Source organism: Coregonus clupeaformis, chromosome 31 (genome assembly GCF_020615455.1).
Source record: "Coregonus clupeaformis isolate EN_2021a chromosome 31, ASM2061545v1, whole genome shotgun sequence".
NCBI classification, from domain to species: Eukaryota; Metazoa; Chordata; class Actinopteri; order Salmoniformes; family Salmonidae; genus Coregonus; species Coregonus clupeaformis.
Genome location: NC_059222.1, coordinates 34811166 through 34829325, shown reverse-complemented (window position 1 = coordinate 34829325; position 18160 = coordinate 34811166). Strand labels below are relative to the sequence as shown.

The window sequence follows — 18160 nt, the reverse complement described above, 5'->3', positions numbered from 1 at the left end:
AAAATTCTAATAGTACACCTAATTTCAGTTTGTGACAAAACAAGCAAGTATAGTATAGAGAATAATTTTACATTCTAAACCGCTGTGAAATGCTGTATCTTTTCCATAACCACAAATATTGTATTTTCAGCTGTAAGAAGCTGGTGTACAAATCCGAAAGTAAAAGACCCAAAAACTAAACTTAACGAAAGCATAGAAATAGCGCACATAGAACAGATCTACTGCTTCTTAGACTTGCTTTCAATGAGAATGACAGAACTATAACTCTTAATTCTATGTGAATTTGGTCTGGTTGCCCAAAAAAGTTACATATTGCAGCTTTAAATCTGAGGTACAGGAAATTACTTTCGTACTTTCCAGAACCGATCATTTTTGGTACAAAATGTTCAACTCAGTCATTTCCCATTTCGGAGTGGTTTCATATAAGGTGTACAGTAACCTGCTGTGGTCAAATAATTGATGAAAACACACTGCAAAAAAAATAAAGGTGCTTTGTGGTTCTATATATAATCGTTGAGGGCCATATTATTATATTATGAGGTGAGCAACTTAACCTTTTTTAGTTCTATACAGCAGCATTTATTCTAGCAGTGTACACTGCTTGGGCTCTGCCTCTCTCTTGTTCCCCTTAAAAAAACATATTTTATAACCGCCCTTTAACATACACTAAACCACATATTAGGCACAGTAAATCCCTTTCTTTTAGACAAATCAACATGATAAATACACACAGTACAGCACGAGACATTAAACATTTAACTACCTAAACTAGCATCAAACAAATGTCTTACTGTAATTAATATTCATGGCATTTACAACGATGAAATGTGCTACTGTTGTATACCTGATACAGTTAACCTGAATACATGCGTTCCATTTAACTCCTGTAAAATATACCTTAGAACTACGTCAAGTACTATGTATACAGACACATATAACGGCACAATGTGATACAGTTACATTTCCCCAGGTGGATGTCCTATTAAATATTCCCTAATGTGCTATTGTCAAGTCTGTTCTATGAAGCCCATAATCTATCTGTTTATAACTGTACTTATATGTATTATGACTGCCTTATAACTCACTCTGAGCAAGTTCATAATGCATTATAGATACAGTGTTTGCTTAAAATGTTAGTCCATCCATGAGAACAGCTGATAGATAGCATGGCTGTTCTGAGCGAGGATTCTGACAATGAACGAAGGTATAGCAGGTATTTCCCTTATCGTTAAGTTAATATAGCTGATATGTACGCTGGTTAAGTTTTTCCTATGTCAGTGAACACAGATCTTGTTGGTGCGGTATAGCACAATATGCTCATTGTTTTGCATCATTAAGAGAGTGATAGTTAAGTTTCTCATGGATGATAAAGGGCTAAAATACAATTGTTCAATCTCAACATTACTAACAATGGTTTGAAGTTGAGCTTTTGGTTTTTAAAATGCATCCTTATGCTGAAGCTATAATGTACTCACAAATACCCCCCTCCCTCCTTCATAGGTTGCATACCGATTCTCTACCCTTCTCATTGAAAAGCATTGAATTGGTGTAAGCATCGACTGGGGAGAGTTTCAGCTAACGTTAGAGCGTTTCGCCTAGAGAATTCATGATAGGCAGTGTGCAAGTGCACACTTCAGAAGAAGGATAGAGAATTGGGATGCAACCATAGTTTCCCCCCCCCTCCTCCTCCCTAGTTGATCATGGGGTCATCCCCGCCAGGCGAGGCCAGCACAGGGACACTAACGAAGGGTACATCCTTGGTCTTGTCCTCCCTGAGCGAGGTGGAGTTGGTCTGGTGGGACACGGAGGTGAAGGACAGATGGTCGTGCTCTAGTATTGCCAGGCGGTCCTGTGGTTTCTCCTTCTTCAGATAGAACATCTTCCTCAGTGTCTTCAGCTGCTGCAGCTCACAGAAGGTCTCCAAGACAACCAGCATCACGACCAGGCCCAGGAGGAGGTAGACTGGAGAGAGAGGAGGGGTTACTAGAGGAACTATTATCAATCACAGAAGGTCTCAAGGACCACAAGCATCACAATCAGGACAAGCAACAGGTGGGGGTGGGGGGGGGGTTGCATGGAAACATTTTTTTTCTTTAGCAATATTTACTCATGTATTCATGCGAATAATGCTCATTGAAATGAGAGGGAGAGATGAGTTGACCTTTAGAAGAGGAAGCAACACTAACTGAGACTGAGAAATGAGGTGACCTTAGTAGTGGAAGCAACTTTTGGTGAGAGGAGGTGACCTTAGCAGACGCTCTTATCCAGAGCAACTTACAGTTAGTACATTAATCTTAAGAAAGCTAGGTAGGACAACCACAAATCACAGTAAGTACATTTTTCCTCAATAATATAGCTATCAGCAAAGTCAGAGCTAGTAAAAAAAAAAGTTTGAGTGTTAGTTCACAAAAAAAGGGGATGCTGTGGGATTATTTAAGATTCTCTTTGAAGAGGAAGTGTTTCAGATGTTTTCGGAAGATGGGCAGGGACTCTACTGTCCTAGCTTCAGGGGGAAGCTGGTTCCACCATTGGGGTGCCAGGACAGAGACGAGGTTGGACTGGGATGAGCGGGAGCTGCCCTCCAGGTAGGGGTGGGAGGGCCAAGAGACCAGAGCTGGCAGAATTGAGTGCTCGGGTTGGGGTGTAGGTTTTGAGCATAGCCTGAAGGTAGGGAGGGGCAGTTCCTCTTGCTACTTGGCAAGCAAGTACCATGGTCTTGTAGTGGATGCAAGCTTCCTTGGGACGGTTGAAAACCAGGCGGGCTGCAGCGTTCTAGATAAGTTGCAGGGGTTTGATGGCACAAGCGGGGAGCCCAGCCAACAGCGAGTTGCAGTAATCCAGACGGGAGATGACAAGTGCCTGAATTAGGACCTGCGACGCTTCCGGTGTGAGGTAGGGTCGTACTCTACAGATGTTGTAGAGCATGAACTGCTATGATGTCTGCAGAGAACGACAGGGTGTTGTCCAGGGTCACAGCAAGGTTCTTATCACTCTGGGATGGGGCCACTGTGGAGTTGTCAACCATGATGGAGAGGTCTTTGAGTGGGCAGGCCTTCCCGGGAGGAAGAGCAGCGCAGTCTTGTCGAGGTTGAGCTTGAGGTGGTGGGCCGACATCCAAGTGGAGATATCTGCCAGGCACGCAGAGATGCGTGTTGCCACTCGGGTGTCAGAAGGGGGGAAGGAGAAAAGTAGTTAAGTGTCAACCGCATAGCAATGATAGGAGAAACCATGTGAGGATATGACGGAGCTGAGTGACGTGGTGTATAGAGAGAAGAGGAGAGGGCCTAGAACCGAGCCCCAGGGTACACCAGTCGTGGGAGTACGTGCTGCTGACGCAGATCATCTCCACGTCACCATGTAGGACGCAACCCATGAGTGTGCAGAGCCTGAGATGCCCAGCCCTGATGGTTCATGGTGTCGAAGGCAGCGGCTAGATCTAGGAGGATGAGAACAGAGGATAGCTTTGGCAGTGTGGAGAGCCTCCGTGACATAGAGAAGAGCAGTCTCGGTTGAGTGACCTGTCTTGAATTCTGACTGGTTAGGGTCACGAAGATAGTTCTGAGAGAGCGATAGCGAGAGAGTTGGTCAGAGACAGTACGCTCAAGTGTTTTGGAAAGAAAAGAAAGGGATACCGGTCTGTAGTTTTTGACGTCAGAGGAATCGAGTGTTGGTTTCTTGAGGAGAGGAGCGACTCGGGCCATTTTGAAGTCAGAGGTGACGTAGTCAGGGATGAGTTGATGAGGGAAGTGAGGAATGGGAAAAGGTCTCTAGAGATAGTCTGGAGGAGGGGATGGGGTCGAGCGGGCAGGATGTCGGGCGGCCGGACCTCACTAGTCGCAGGATTTCATCTGGAGAGAGAGGGGAGAAAGATGTCAAGACGTAGGGTAGTTCTGTGTGAAAGGGACCAGTGGACTCAAATCGGCTGAGTGAATGAGAAGCGGATGTCGTTAACCTTCTTTTCAAAGTGGTTGACAAATTTGTCCGCAGAGAGGGAGGGGGTGGAGGATTAAGGAGGGAGGAGAAGGTGGAAAGGTGTTTACTAGGGTTAGAGGCAGAAGCTTGACATTTAGAGTGATATAAAGTGGCTTTAGCGGCAGATACAGATGAAGAGAAGGTAGAGAGGAGGGAGTGGAAGGATGATAGGTCCTCCGGAAGGTTAGTTTTTCTCCATTTTCGCTCAGCTGCTCTCAACCTTGTTCTGTAAGTTCGCAATGAAACACTCGGCCACGGAGCAGGAGGGGAGGGCCGAGCCGGCCGGGAGGAAAGGGGACAGTGCGAGTCATAGGATGCGGAAATTGAGGAGTAGAGTTGAAAAGGCAGAATCAGGAGATAGGAGGGAGAAGGATTTAGCAGAAGGGAGAGATGATAGGAGAGGAGACAGTAGTGGGAGAGAGAGCGCTAAGATTGCGACGGGGCATGACCGTCTGTATAGGGGCTGAGTGGCTAGGGTTGGAGGAAAGGGAGACAAAAGGAAACAAAGTAGTGATCAGAGACCTGGAGGAGGGTTGCAGTGAGATTAGCAGGCGAACAGCCTCGAGTAAAGATCAGGTCAAGCGTATTGCCTGCTTTGTGAGTGGGAGGGGACTGGGAAAGGGTGAGGTCAAGAGGCAAGGAGGGGAAAGAGAGAGATGGAAAGAAATTAAATCAAAGGCAGACTTCTGGAGGTTGAAGTCGCCAAGTACGAAGAGAGGTGAGCCATTGTCAGAAAATGAGCTTATCAAAGTGTCAAGCTCATTGAGGAATAAAAAAGAAAGAACCAACTCTAAGGGCACCTGGTGGGTGATTGTTGTTGTCATCTATGTTACGCTTGAGTGGACAAGTGACAGCATGTAATTCAAATGAAGAGATGGACAGGCGAGAGAGGGAGAAAATAGAAAATCTCCACTTTGGAGAAATGAGTAGCCCTGTGCCACCACCGCGAAGACCAGATGCTCTCGGACTATGAGAGAAAACTTAGTCAGATGAAGAGAGAGCAGCTGGAGTAGCAGTGTTCTCTGGGGTGATCTAGGTCTCCGTCAGGGCCAAAAAGTCAAGGGACTGAAGGGCAGCATAGGCTGAGATGAACTCTGTGTTCTTGAAAGCAGATCAGCAGTTCCAAATGCTGCCAGAGACCAAGAATTCCACATGGGTTGTGCGCGCATGGTACACTAAATTAGAAGAGTTGCAGCCAAGGTGTGGGGAGCATCTGTAAAGTCTACATGGAGAAGAGCGAACTGGGATAGAAAACACACAGTCACCAAAGCTACAAAAGAGCAAAATTAGATCATCTGAAAATAACTAGGTAAAATACTCAAGAGAGAGTTACGTGGCGCCTTCCCCTCTTTCCTTCCTCGAACAACTCCACAGAACTGTCTTTGGTTCAGCGACGGTCTTAGTTTTGCGATAAGACCTCCACTGACACGGTCGCAGCTGAACTTAGAAGAGGAAGAAACACTAGGAGAGAAGTGACCAGATTTTTTTTACCAGCCAAAATATTAGTATGCTTTCTAATGTTTCAAAAACAACTAAATGTATTACTAGCTTAACTTCATTTCGTTTTTGTGACCTGCGTCTTTTAACCAATGTATACTACATGGCCAAAAGGTTGTGGACACCCCTTAGAATTAGTGGATTCGGCTTCACCCTGACAGGTGTATAGAATCGAGCACACAGCCATGCAACCTCCATAGACAAACATTGGCAGTAGCATTGCCTGTACTGAAGAGCTCAGTGACATTCAACATGGACCCCTTCATAGGATGCCAACTTTCCAACAAGTCAGTTTGTAAGAATTCTGCCCTGCTAGAGCTGCCTAGGTCAACTGTAAGTGCTGTTATTGTGAAGTGGAAATGTCTAGGAGCAACAACGGCTCAGCCGCGTAGTGGTAGGCCACACAAGCTCACAGAACAGTACCGCCGAGTGCTGAAGTGCGTAGTGCATAAAAAATAATCTGTCCTCGGTTGCAACACTCACTACCGAGTTCCAAACTGCCTCTGGAAACAACGTCAGCCAAATAACTGTTCATCAGGAGCTTCATGAAATGGGTTTCCATGGCCGAGCAGCCGCACACAAGCCTAAGATCACCATGTGCAATGCCAAGCGTCGGCTGGAGTGGGGTAAAGCTCGCCGCCATTGAACTCTAGAGCAGTGGACACGCGTTCTCTGGAGTGATTAATCATGCTTCACCATCTGGCAGTCTGACGGACAAATCTGCCCCAATGCATAGTGCCAACTGTAAAGTTTGGTGGAGGAGGAATAATGGTCTGGAGCTGTTTTTCATGGTTCGGGCTAGGCCCCTTAGTTCCAGTGAAGGGAAATCTTAACGCTACAGCATACAAATGACATTCTAGATGATTCTGTGCTTCCAACTTTGTGGCAATAATTCATTTGATGATACAGCAGTAACAATACAAGGATATACACCTGGCACATCTAAAGCCTTTTCTTTTGGGGTGTTGCTATAGGCCACCAAGCGCTAACAGTCAGTATCTAAATAACATGTGTGAAATGCTTGATAGTGTATGTGATGTAAACAGAGAGGTCTACTTTCTTGGGAACCTGAATATTGACTGATTTTCATCAAGCTATCCGCTCAAGAGGAAGCTTCCCGCTGTAACCAGTGCCTGTAATCTGGTTCAGGTTATTAATCAACCTACCAGGGTGTTTACAAACACTACAGAAACAAGATCATTCACAAGTATTGGTCACATTTTTAGTAATACTGTAGAACTTTGTTCTAAAGCTGTATCCGTACCCATTGGATGCAGTGATCACAATATAGTGGCTATATTAGGCCTAAAATAGTGTATAAGAGATCATACAAAATATTTTGCTGTGGCTTATATGGATGATGTTAAAAATATTTGTTGGTCTGATGTGATTAATAAGGAACATCCAGATGTTGCACTTGATGAATTTGTGAAATTGCTTCTTCCAATTATTGATAAACATGCACCTGTTAGGAAATTGACTGTTAGAACTGTTAAGGCTCCATGGATTGATGAGGAATTGAAACACGGTATGGTTGAAAGAGATGGGACAAAAGGAGTGGCTAATAAGTCTGGCTGCACATCTGACTGGCTGACTTACTGAAAATTGAGAAATTATGTGACTAAACTCATGGCTTATTCATTAGAAAACCATTTGATATTGCCAATTATTTTAATGATTACTTCAATGGCAAAGTGGGCAAACTTAGGCAGGAAATGCCAACAACGAACAGTGAGCCATCTTACTCATGCATAAAAAAAAAAAATGAAAGAAAGAAAACCCTTGCAAGTTATAATTTTTTTAAGTTAATGTGAGAGAGGTGGAAAAATTATTGATATCGATCAATAATGACAAACCTCCTGGCATTGACAACTTAAATGGAAAGCTACGGAGGATGGTAGCTGACTATATAGCCACTCATATCTTTATTCTGAGCCTAGAGGAAAGACTTTGTCCTCAGGCCTGGAGGGAAGCTAAAGTCTTTCCACTACACAAGAGTGGTAAAGCGGTCTTTACTGGTTCTAACAGCAGACCTATCAGCTTGCTGCCAGCTCTTAGCAAACTATTGGAAAAAATTGTGTTTGACAAGATACAATGCTATTTCTCTGTAAACAAATTAACAGACTTTCAGCATGCTTATATACAGTGAGGGGAAAAAGTATTTGATCCCCTGCTGATTTTGTACGTTTGCCCACTGACAAAGAAATGATCAGTCTATAATTTTAATGGTAGGTTTATTTGAACAGTGAGAGACGGAATAACAACAAAAAAATCCACAAAAACACATGTCAAAAAATTTTGACATTGATTTGCATTTTAATGAGGGAAATAAGTATTTGACCCCCTCTCAATCAGAAAGATTTCTGGCTCCCAGGTGTCTTTTATACAGGTAACGAGCTGAGATTAGGAGCACACAGCTTGTTACCTGTATAAAAAGACACCTGTCCACAGAAGCAATCAATCAGATTCCAAACTCTCCACCATGGCCAAGACCAAAGAGCACTCAAAGGATGTCGGGGACAAGATTGTAGACCTACACAAGGCTGGAATGGGCTACAAGACCATCGCCAAGCAGCTTGGTGAGAAGGTGACAACAGTTGGTGTGATTATTCGCAAATGGAAGAAACACAAAATAACTGTCAATCTCCCTCGGCCTGGGGCTCCATGCAAGATCTCACCTTGTGGAGTTGCAATGATCATGAGAACGGTGAGGAATCAGCCCAGAACTACACGGCAGGTAGCTTAGTGGGTAAGAGCGTTGTGCCAGTAACCGAAAGGTCGCTGGTTCTAATCCCCGAGCCGACTAGGTGAAAAATCTGTCGATGTGCCCTTAAGCAAGGCACTTAACCCTAATTGCTCCTGTAAGTCGCTCTGGATAAGAGCGTCTGCTAAATGTATAATAAATAAAATAAATAAATCTTGTCAATGATCTCAAGGCAGCTGGGACCATAGTCACCAAGAAAACAATTGGTAACACACTACGCCGTGAAGGACTGAAATCCTGCAGCTCGCAAGGTCCCCCTGCTCAAGAAAGCACATATACAGGGCCGTCTGAAGTTTGCCAATGAACATCTGAATGATTCAGAGGAGAACTGGGTGAAAGTGTTGTGGTCAGATGAGACCAAAATCGAGCTCTTTGGCATCAACTCAACTCGCCGTGTTTGGAGGAGGAGGAATGCTGCCTATGACCCCAAGAACACCATCCCCACCGTCAAACATGGAGGTGGAAACATTATGCTTTGGGGGTGTTTTTCTGATAAGGGGACAGGACAACTTCACCGCATCAAAGGGACGATGGACGGGGCCATGTACCGTCAAATCATGGGTGAGAACCTCCTTCCCTCAGCCAGGGCATTGAAAATGGGTTGTGGATGGGTATTCCAGCATGACAATGACCCAAAACACACGGCCAAGGCAACAAAGGAGTGGCTCAAGAAGAAGCACATTAAGGTCCTGGAGTGGCCTAGCCAGTCTCCAGACCTTAATCCCATAGAAAATCTGTGGAGGGAGCTGAAGGTTCGAGTTGCCAAACGTCAGGCTCGAAACCTTAATGACTTGGAGAAGATCTGCAAAGAGAGTGGGACAAAATCCCTCCTGAGATGTGTGCAAACCTGGTGGCCAACTACAAGAAACGTCTGACCTCTGTGATTGCCAACAAGGGTTTTGCCACCAAGTACTAAGTCATGTTTTGCAGAGGGGTCAAATACTTATTTCCCTCATTAAAATGCAAATCAATTTATAAAAATGTTTGACATGTGTTTTTCTGGATTTTGTTGTTGTTATTCTGTCTCTCACTGTTCAAATAAACCTACCATTAAAATTATACACTGATCAAGTCTTTGTCAGTGGGCAAACGTACAACATCAGCAGGGGATCAAATACTTTTTTCCCTCACTGTAGAAGAGCACTCAACATGTACTGCACTGACAAATGATGATTGGTTGAAAGAAATTGATAATAAGATTGTGGGAGCTGTACTGTTAGATTTCAGTGCAGCCTTTAATATTATTGACCATATCCTTTTGTTGAGAAAAAGTATGTGTTTTTGCTTTTCAACCTCTGCCATATCGTGGATTCAGAGCTATCTAACAGAACTCAAACGGTTCTCTTTAATGGAAGCTTCTCTATTGTCAAACATGTAAAGTGTGGTCTACCGCAGGGCACCTCTCTAGGCCCTCTACTCTTTTCTATTTTTACCAATGACCTGCCACTGGCTTTAAAAAAAGCATGCGTGCCCATATATGCTATTGATTCAACCACTGATGCATTAGCAACCACAGCTAATGAAGTCATTGAAACCCTTAACAAAGAGTTGCAGTCTGTTTTGGAATGGGTGGCCAGTAATAAACTAGTCCTCAACATCTCTAAAACTAAGAGCATTGTATTTGGTACAAATCATTCCCTAAGTTTTAGACCTCAGCTGAATCTGGTAATGAATGGTGTGGCTGTTGAACAAGTTGAGGAGACTAAATTACTTGGTGTTACCTTAGATTTTAAACTGTCATGGTCAAAACATATAGATTCAATGGTTGTAAAGATGTGGAGAGGTCTGTCTGTAATAAAGAGATGCTCTGCTTTTTTTGACACCACACTCCACAAAGCAAGTCCTGCAGGCTCTAGTTTTATCTTATATAGATTATTGTCATGTCATATGCTTAGGTGCTGCAAAGAAATACCTAGTTAAGCAGCAGCTGGCCCAGAACAGAGGGCTAATATTAATACTATGCATGCCAGTCACTCTTGGCTAAGAGTTGAGGAAAGAAACATTAATGTGTTGGAAATTCCAAATGGTTTGCATAGTCAACTTACACACAGCACTGACACAGCACAGTCCCCAGGTCCAGAACAAATTCAAGGAAACATACAGTATATCCATCTTATATAGCACAAGTGAACAGCAAACCTGGTTTCAAAAAAACAAAGCGACACCACACGGCACAACGCCGCTCCCCCATGTGACCTAGTTTTTGTGTACTGTTGTGTTTTGTACTGACATGTATGTGTAACTGATAAATGCACACACACTACATGTTTTGAAATGTACAGTACCAGTCAAAAGTTTGGACACACCTACTCATTCAAGGGTTTTTATTTATTTTTTACATTGTAGAATAATAGTGAAGACATTAAAACTATGAAATAACACATATGGAATCATGTAGTAACCAAATAAGTGTTAAACAAATCAAAATATTTTATATTTGAGATTCTTCAAAGTAGCCAGCCTTTGCCTTGATGACAGCTTTGCACACTCTTGGCATTCTTTCAACCAGCTTCACCTGGAATGCTTTTCCAACAGTCTTAAAGGAGTTCTCAAATATGCTGAACACTTGTTGGCTGCTTTTCCTTCACTCTGCGGTCCAACTCATTGTGGAGGCCAGGTCATCTGATGCAGCACTCCATCACTCTCCTTGGTCAAATAGCCCTTACACAGCCTAGAGGTGTGTTTTGGGTCATTGTCCTGTTGAAAAACAAATGAAAGTCCCACTAAGCCCAAACCAAATGGGATGGCGTATCGCTGCAGAATGCCGTGGTAGCCATGCTGGGTAAGTGTGCCTTGAATTCTAAATAAATCACTGACATTGTCACCAGCAATGCACCCCCACACCATCACACCTCCTCCTCCATGCTTCATGGTGGGAACCACACATGCGGATATCATCTGCTCACCTACTCTGCGTCTCACAAAGACACGGCGGTTGGAACCAAAAATCTCAAATTTGGACTCATCAGACCAAAGGACATTTTTCCACCGGTCTAATGTCCATTGCTCGTGTTTCTTGGCCCAAGCAAGTCTCTTCTTATTATTGGTGTCCTTCAGTAGTGGTTTCTTTGCAGCAATTTGACCATGAAGGCCTGATTCACGCAGTCTCTTCTGAACAGTTGATGTTGAGGTGTGTCTGTTACTTGAACTCTGTGTAGCATTTATTTGAGCTGCAATCTGAGGTGCAGTTACCTCTAATGCACTTATCCTCTGCAGCAGAGGTAACTCTGGGTCTTCCTTTCCTGTGGCGGTCCTCATGAGAGGCAGTTTCATCATAGCGCTTGATGGTTTTTGCAACTGCACTTGAAGAAACGTTAATGTCTTAAAGTAATGATGGACTGTCGTTTCTCTTTGCTTAGTTGAGCTGTTCTTGCCATAATATGGCCTTGGTCTTTTACCAAATAGGGCTATCTTCTGTATACCACCCCTTCCTTGTCACAACAACTGATTCGCTCAAACTGATTAAGGAAAGAAATTCCACAAATTAACTTTTAACAAGGCACACCTGTTAATCGAAATGCATTCCAGGTGACTACCTCATGAAGCTGGTTGAGAGAATGCCAAGAGTGTGCAAAGCTGTCATCAAGGCAAAGGGTGGCTACTTTGAAGAATCTCAAATATAAAATATATTTGGATTTGTTTAACACTTTTTTGGTTACTACATGATTCCATGTGTTACAATGTAGAAAATAGTACAAATAAAGAAAAACCCTGGAATGAGTAGGTGTCCAAACTTTTGACTGGTACTGTATGTCAATTGTAAAGTATTTTGTCTGTAATGTCTTTTTTGTTGTGTCGTACCCCAGTAAGACTAGCTGTCGCCATTGGCGACGGCTAATGGGGATCCTAATAGATCAATAAAACGTTAACAGGACAAGGAGAGGTAAGCGAGTGGGTGGGGCCCAGGGTCATAGTATTATTAACAGTATGTCATGCAGCATGATAGAGAGAGAGAAACAGTCAGTCAGTGAGAGGTGTCTGCCTTGTCTGTCTAGTGACAGGAGGGCAGGAGTAGTAGTTCCTGCAAAACAGTCTGCTGAGTGATTAGTGATGTCATTCTCTCATAGTGACAAACACATTCTGGAATGCAATGCCCCCTGCTCCCACGATCCCCCATACAACCACTACTGAATAGGCCATCTGAAGCTCTCCTTTCCTCCTCTCCTCTACCTCTCAATGAGCCAGTGATGACTCTTAGCTGACTCAGCTCCTAAGATGGAAAACAACCTCACAACAGTATTAGTTTTCTATTGCTGTGACCTAATCTTACCACTAGGTGGGAGTGAGAGAGCTGATGATCACAGTAAGCAGCATGAAGTAGAAAGGTTTGTGTTAATTTTCCTTCACTGGTTATAATAATTATTAACTAGAATGTAGATACACTGCATGACGTTAGACCTCAACACAATAGGCTTTGCCAAGCCTTTCCTGTGAATCCAATGTGACCAACTATATACTGATCAAGATAATTTTTAGGAAGGATATGTGAAGATTCTCAGTCAACCAAACTTCAAAAACATGCCAGAAGTACTGAAGGCAATCCACATCAAATATACAGGACCCCCTATTAAGTTCAAATCAGCCTTTTTCTCTATTCTTAGCCTCAAGATGTATTTCAAGCCTGAAGCTTCTGAACAGAATGAGAAACTCTCCAAGAGCATTCAGAGCCTCAAGGTGTTGTGGCTCTCTATTTGTCTGGATAGTTTCGTTTGCTTTAATCAGAGGCACCCAAATATGGTACCATTCATCAAACTTTAAAGCCACAATCTGAGATTCGTTCAACAGCAGCCTCACCACTTTTTTCCCTATAGAGCTGAGGGATACGGCTGGAGAAATGTAACCTCTCTCAAATTCGTAGATTAAGCTATGGATGTAAGGACTGTGACAGTCCATGAGATCAACATGATAGTAAACAAACAACGTATAGCTTCAGCAATAAGACATTGTTTACAAATAATGGAGTAAAACAACATGAGGGGTAAACTACAAAGCAGGATCAAAGAGTTAGCCAGCTAACTTGCCTAAATATTGTAAAATAACTTTTTATTTGTTTGAAAGAATCTTGAAATGGACATGGTCTAATTTACTCAAAAACCACATATCTAGGCTTAGCTTTCTTAAAGCTGCAATATGTAACCTTTTGGGCAACCCAACCAAATTCACATAGAAATGTGAGCTACAGATATGTAATTAACGCGATAGATCTGTTATATGTGCGCTATTTCTATGCTTCCTGTTAAGTTTCGTTTTTGCGTCTTTTACTTTCGGTTTTGTACACCAGCTTCAAACAGCTGAATATACAATATTTTATACAACTATGAGAATTTTTGCAACTAGGAAATGGCAGAACGATTTCTGCATATTGCACCTTTAATGAACCAGAAAATCCTTTATCGAAGTTATTTAACTCATTGATTGTGCTTTGTAGTAGACCCCTCGTTCAAATTTTTTTTTTTTATACTCACCAGTGATTCCGACTTTATAGAGCTGTCTGAACCTCTGGTTGAAGGACTCCCCTGGTACGTAATCTCCCAGTCCAATGGTACTTAGTGATATAAAACAGAAGTAGATGCTTTCCAGGAAGTTCCAGTTCTCCTCTAGGGAGGAGAAGATGGCCGCCGGGATGAGAAAGAAACAGGAAGCAGCCAGGATGGCGAGGAGTGTGGCGTGGACCACGGCTACGACAGGCTTGGACAGGCCCCAGCGGGTCGACACGTACATGACTGGGCGGCGCGTGCTGAAGACCATGATGCGTTGGACCACGGCGGTGAGGAAGAGGAGGGTGAAGGGGATGCCGATCACAGAGTAAACGATACAGAAGGCTTTGCCTCCATCGGAGAGTGGAGCAGTGTGGCCATATCCTGGATGAAACACATAAAGGGACATTGACAGGTTAGTTGAGATAATGATCAATGTAAATGTAGCCTTTAACTTTCACATTAAAAAGGAAATGTGTTTCTTAACACCAAAAATATGCCTATTGCACACTAGAGAAAACACTAGAGTTGCACCCTTTCCTTTTGTTTAATCCGTTTCTGAACAACAAAACAAGATATATATTGTCAGTAGCTCAAGTCTTTGTTTCTTTGGCAAAGCCTTATATACTTGCTAGTTTTTAAAGCCGTTTACAACAATAGCAAGGAGCAACAGAACACCATATTATCTCATGTAGACAGGCAAACCAGCATAGCCATGACAGCAGAGGAGGTTGAGCACTCTGTCCTGTAGCTCATGGCACTCACACGTGAAGTTGACATTAAAGAAAAGAGAATGTAGCATGTTTTGGTTAAGTGTTCCTGGCATGAGTGTTTTAAATGCAATGGCCCTCCAACACAACCATGCAGATTTGGAACTCAACTAAGCTACTTTATATGTCAGAGAAGGCCTACAATGATACATTGTCATCAATATCTTTACTATGTCAAAAAAGTTGTCAGGAATGTTATCCTGCAGTAAAATTCTCTCTATCAAGTAATGTGATGGACGGTTATGTCAAGATGAGCTTATGGAACATTGAGAGAGATTGAATGTAAAGTATTACCATGTGTGACTGACCTGACACCAAAAAGAAAGCTCCCCTCTGAGAAAATAAAGTGACCTCTTTACTGCAGTAACAGGCTACTGCTACCATAGCGTCCTATCAAGAAGCAATGTGGTGGATTGTAATGACTAGAACTGAGCTGAGTGAGTTCTTCTATACCAGGGTTTCCCAAACTCGGTCCTTGGGACCCCAAGGGGTGCACGTTTTGGTTTTTGCCCTAGCACTACACAGCTGATTCAAATAATAAACTAATCATCAAGCTTTGATCATTAGAATCAGTGTTAGGGCAAAAACCAAAACGTGCACCCCTTGGGGTCCAGAGGACCGAGTTTGGGAAACGCTGTCTATACCACCTGTGAAACTAATAGCTCTACACCATAGCTTCCCTTACTTTACTTTTTCATGGATCTCTCTGGCTGTATTATGACTATTGTATATTTTCTTGTGTTTCATTGTTGCAATTAAAAGAGTACATAGCTTTCTGTGTGAGGAAAATGTGACTTTTTTGAGAAGGAACTGTGGTAGGTGACTTGAGTCATGTCATGGAAGTATTGAATGACAATAGATCCCTAATCTTGTCGAACCTGATTGTCTGCAGTCGGCACGCCCATATTTCCCAGCTTTAGGCCTATCCTTGTGACTATGGTCTATTTACATGGGACCACACACTAAGCCTATGTATCACCTGGGACTTAAGGTGCAACGAACTCAGACACCAATTTCAAAATGGCCTATATGTTGAAAGCACAGAGTCAAAGATAACTTAACGTCTGGGTGTCTTTATATCACATGGGTTAGGACCAAAGTTCTACAAAGACATGAAACTAATGTAGGCCTTTTACGCAATAGGCTATAAGATAAGGAGGCTGTTATATGCAACACCTATTCAAAAGATAAACGCATTTGCTGTCTGATCTGAAGAATGTAATGCTGGTATCCCATCCCTAAACATTACTTATGTGAGGCCTACATACAACTACATATTTTGTAACTTAAAGTTAGGCTCACACGGCATTGAGGACTTAAATTATGTGTTGTTTTCTTTTAAAGTCGGTAATCATTGGTGGGAGTGTCAAATTACAGACCCAGGCTTGTAGGCTTTTTTTAAAGGATAAATGTGTTAATTGCGTGAGAAAGAACGTGCTCTTGCTCACTGCATAAATACAGACAAGCAGGCAGACAGACATTGAGGGCATACTGTATATTATCATGGTGTAGAGTGTCGCGAAAGGATACATTTCAGTGTCACAGGCAAAATAATGCAACCTGCTTTCAGGAAGGTCGTGTGCCTACGTTACAGGACGGTTATGACAATAATCAACTATATTACCACCATACATGACTACGTAAGCAAGCAACTCCCTTATTTTTCTGAAAATAGAGCTATTAAAAGCAACAAATATCTGAATGGCACCTATTCATTTCTCGGGGCGATGCGCCGACGCAGAACGCGCTTTGACGCGGAGCCTGCATCACCTCCTGCGAGCCCCGTAGATGTCATTCAACGTTCCATCGATAGATGGCTGAAAAGTAGTAGCCTACACTTAAAATAGGCCACTGACTGACTCACCTGTGGTAGACAATACAGTACTGGCGAAAAACAGCGAGGAGGTGAAGTCCCAATTCCAATTTGCCGATGCGTTGTTGAGAATGGACACTCCATAGTTACTGGCCTCGAGCGCTTTCTCCAAAAACTCCTCGAGGCGTTCTTCCGATAGACATTCGTTATCTTGGAGGAATTGTTTTTTGATGGTTCGGAGTTCCTGGCGTAGAAGGTCTTCGTAAGGCAGTTCCACAGAGGAAAAGACAACAGCTCCGAATATAAGATACAGAATATAGCCCAAGACTAGAAACAAAAAATACCATGTCGATTTGTGACTTTCTATCAACCGCACACACGAATTGTTAGTTAGCGATTGTAGCATTTTCCAAGAGTTCTTGAATCATGAAGTTGATAGGCTACAGTTGATATCCTTGTCATAAACAATGAATAGCCTAGACGCTACAATTGTAACAACGTCGGCTACAATGTATTCTAGCTTATTTCTAGTTAACACATGCGCGGTCCTTAGCAACAGCTATGGATATACTACGATCAAAAGCAAAGCGTATGATGAGAATCGTTTATTTTCCGTCCCTTCTCTCTATCTGTTTGGAGAGGCTATATGGACACGCCTGGTGCCCAAATTGATGACGTTTGTCTTGCACCGAGAGTCGAGTGGAGACGAACGGATTCGGTTCAGTTTGTCTTCCTGATGAGCACTTCCCAGCTAGGTAGTTTATGCTTGTGGCTAGAAACTTAAGCAATACTTTGAAACTTGTCTGCCGATGTTGGTATCATTCCGTTTTTATCGGAGTAATTTTTTTTTTTTTCTCTTATTATTTTTTTTTTTTATGTTAGACAATGTCGTACTTGTAGGCTACATTTTCGGTTAAAATCACTACAATAAATGTGTTTTAGCTGTCACCCTGGCCTGATTGATTTTGGCTACACTATATATACTGAACAAAAATATAACAGCAACAATTTCAACGATTTTACTGAGTTAGAGTTCATATAAGGAAATCAGTCAATTGAAATGAATTCATTAGGCCCTAATCTATGAATTTCACTTGACTGGGCAGGGGCGCAGCCATGGGTGGGCCAGCCAATCAGAATGAGTTTTTCCCCACAAAAGGGCTTTATTTCAGACAGAAATACTCCTCAGTTTCATCAGCTGTCCAGGTGGCTGGTCTCAAATCCAATCAAACTTTATTTTCCACATGCGCCGAATACAACAGTGAAATGCTTACTTACAAGCCCTTAACCAACAATGCAGTTTTTAAGAAAAGGAAAAAAAGTGTTAAGTAAAAAATAATTAAAGACAATCCCGCAGGTGAATCAGCCGGATGTGAAGGTCCTGGGCTGGCGTGGTTACACGTGGTCGGCAGTTGTGAGGCCGGTTGGACGTACTGCCAAATTCTCTAAAACGACGTTGAAGTCGGCATATGGTAGAGAAATTAACATTAAATTCTCTGGCAACAGCTCTGAAGATACAAGAAGATGGCGCCGACATACATGGCAGCTCTGTTTCTAGCTCTTAAGCAACTTTGCAGCTTTTTGTGTTATTTCTTAAATTATTAGCCCAGAAAATTTTTTTTTTATTACATACAGCCGGAAATAACTTTTGGATATCAGAGCGGCGGTAACTCACCAGCATTATGACCAGGAATACGACTTTCCCGAATTGGATCCTTTGTTCATACCCCACAGGGCAATTGAATTTAACCCAGAGGCTAATCCAAGACCCCACCGGCGGAGAAGAGGTATTCGGAGTGGAATTCTAGTCCGACTCAGGAGGCGTGCACACCATCCACCGCTTCCGAGTATATTACTCGCTAATGTT

At 42.8% G+C, this 18160-nt stretch overlaps 1 protein-coding gene across 1 annotated transcript; it reads right to left on the bottom strand.

The window, feature by feature from the left end:
- Positions 1-251: 251 nt before the first annotated feature.
- kcnk1b (potassium channel, subfamily K, member 1b) lies at positions 252-16960 on the bottom strand. Its single transcript, XM_041858182.1, has 3 exons — positions 16345-16960; positions 13699-14094; positions 252-1962 (listed from the first exon to the last, which is right to left on the bottom strand). The coding sequence occupies exons 1-3, from the start codon at positions 16697-16699 to the stop codon at positions 1691-1693; spliced, it is 1023 nt and encodes a 340-aa protein (XP_041714116.1). The 5' UTR covers positions 16700-16960; the 3' UTR covers positions 252-1690.
- Between the last annotated feature and the right edge of the window lie 1200 nt (positions 16961-18160).

Excerpts from the sequence above, each read along its gene's own strand:
- kcnk1b (XM_041858182.1), bottom strand. The coding sequence starts at position 16,699 with ATGCTACAATCGCTAACTAACAATTCGTGTGTGCGGTTGATAGAAAGT. Across the intron at positions 14,095-16,344 it reads TACTGTATTGTCTACCACAG|GATATGGCCACACTGCTCCA; the intron begins GTGAGTCAGTCA and ends TGTTTCATCCAG. Across the intron at positions 1,963-13,698 it reads CTATAAAGTCGGAATCACTG|TCTACCTCCTCCTGGGCCTG; the intron begins GTGAGTATAAAA and ends CTCTCTCTCCAG.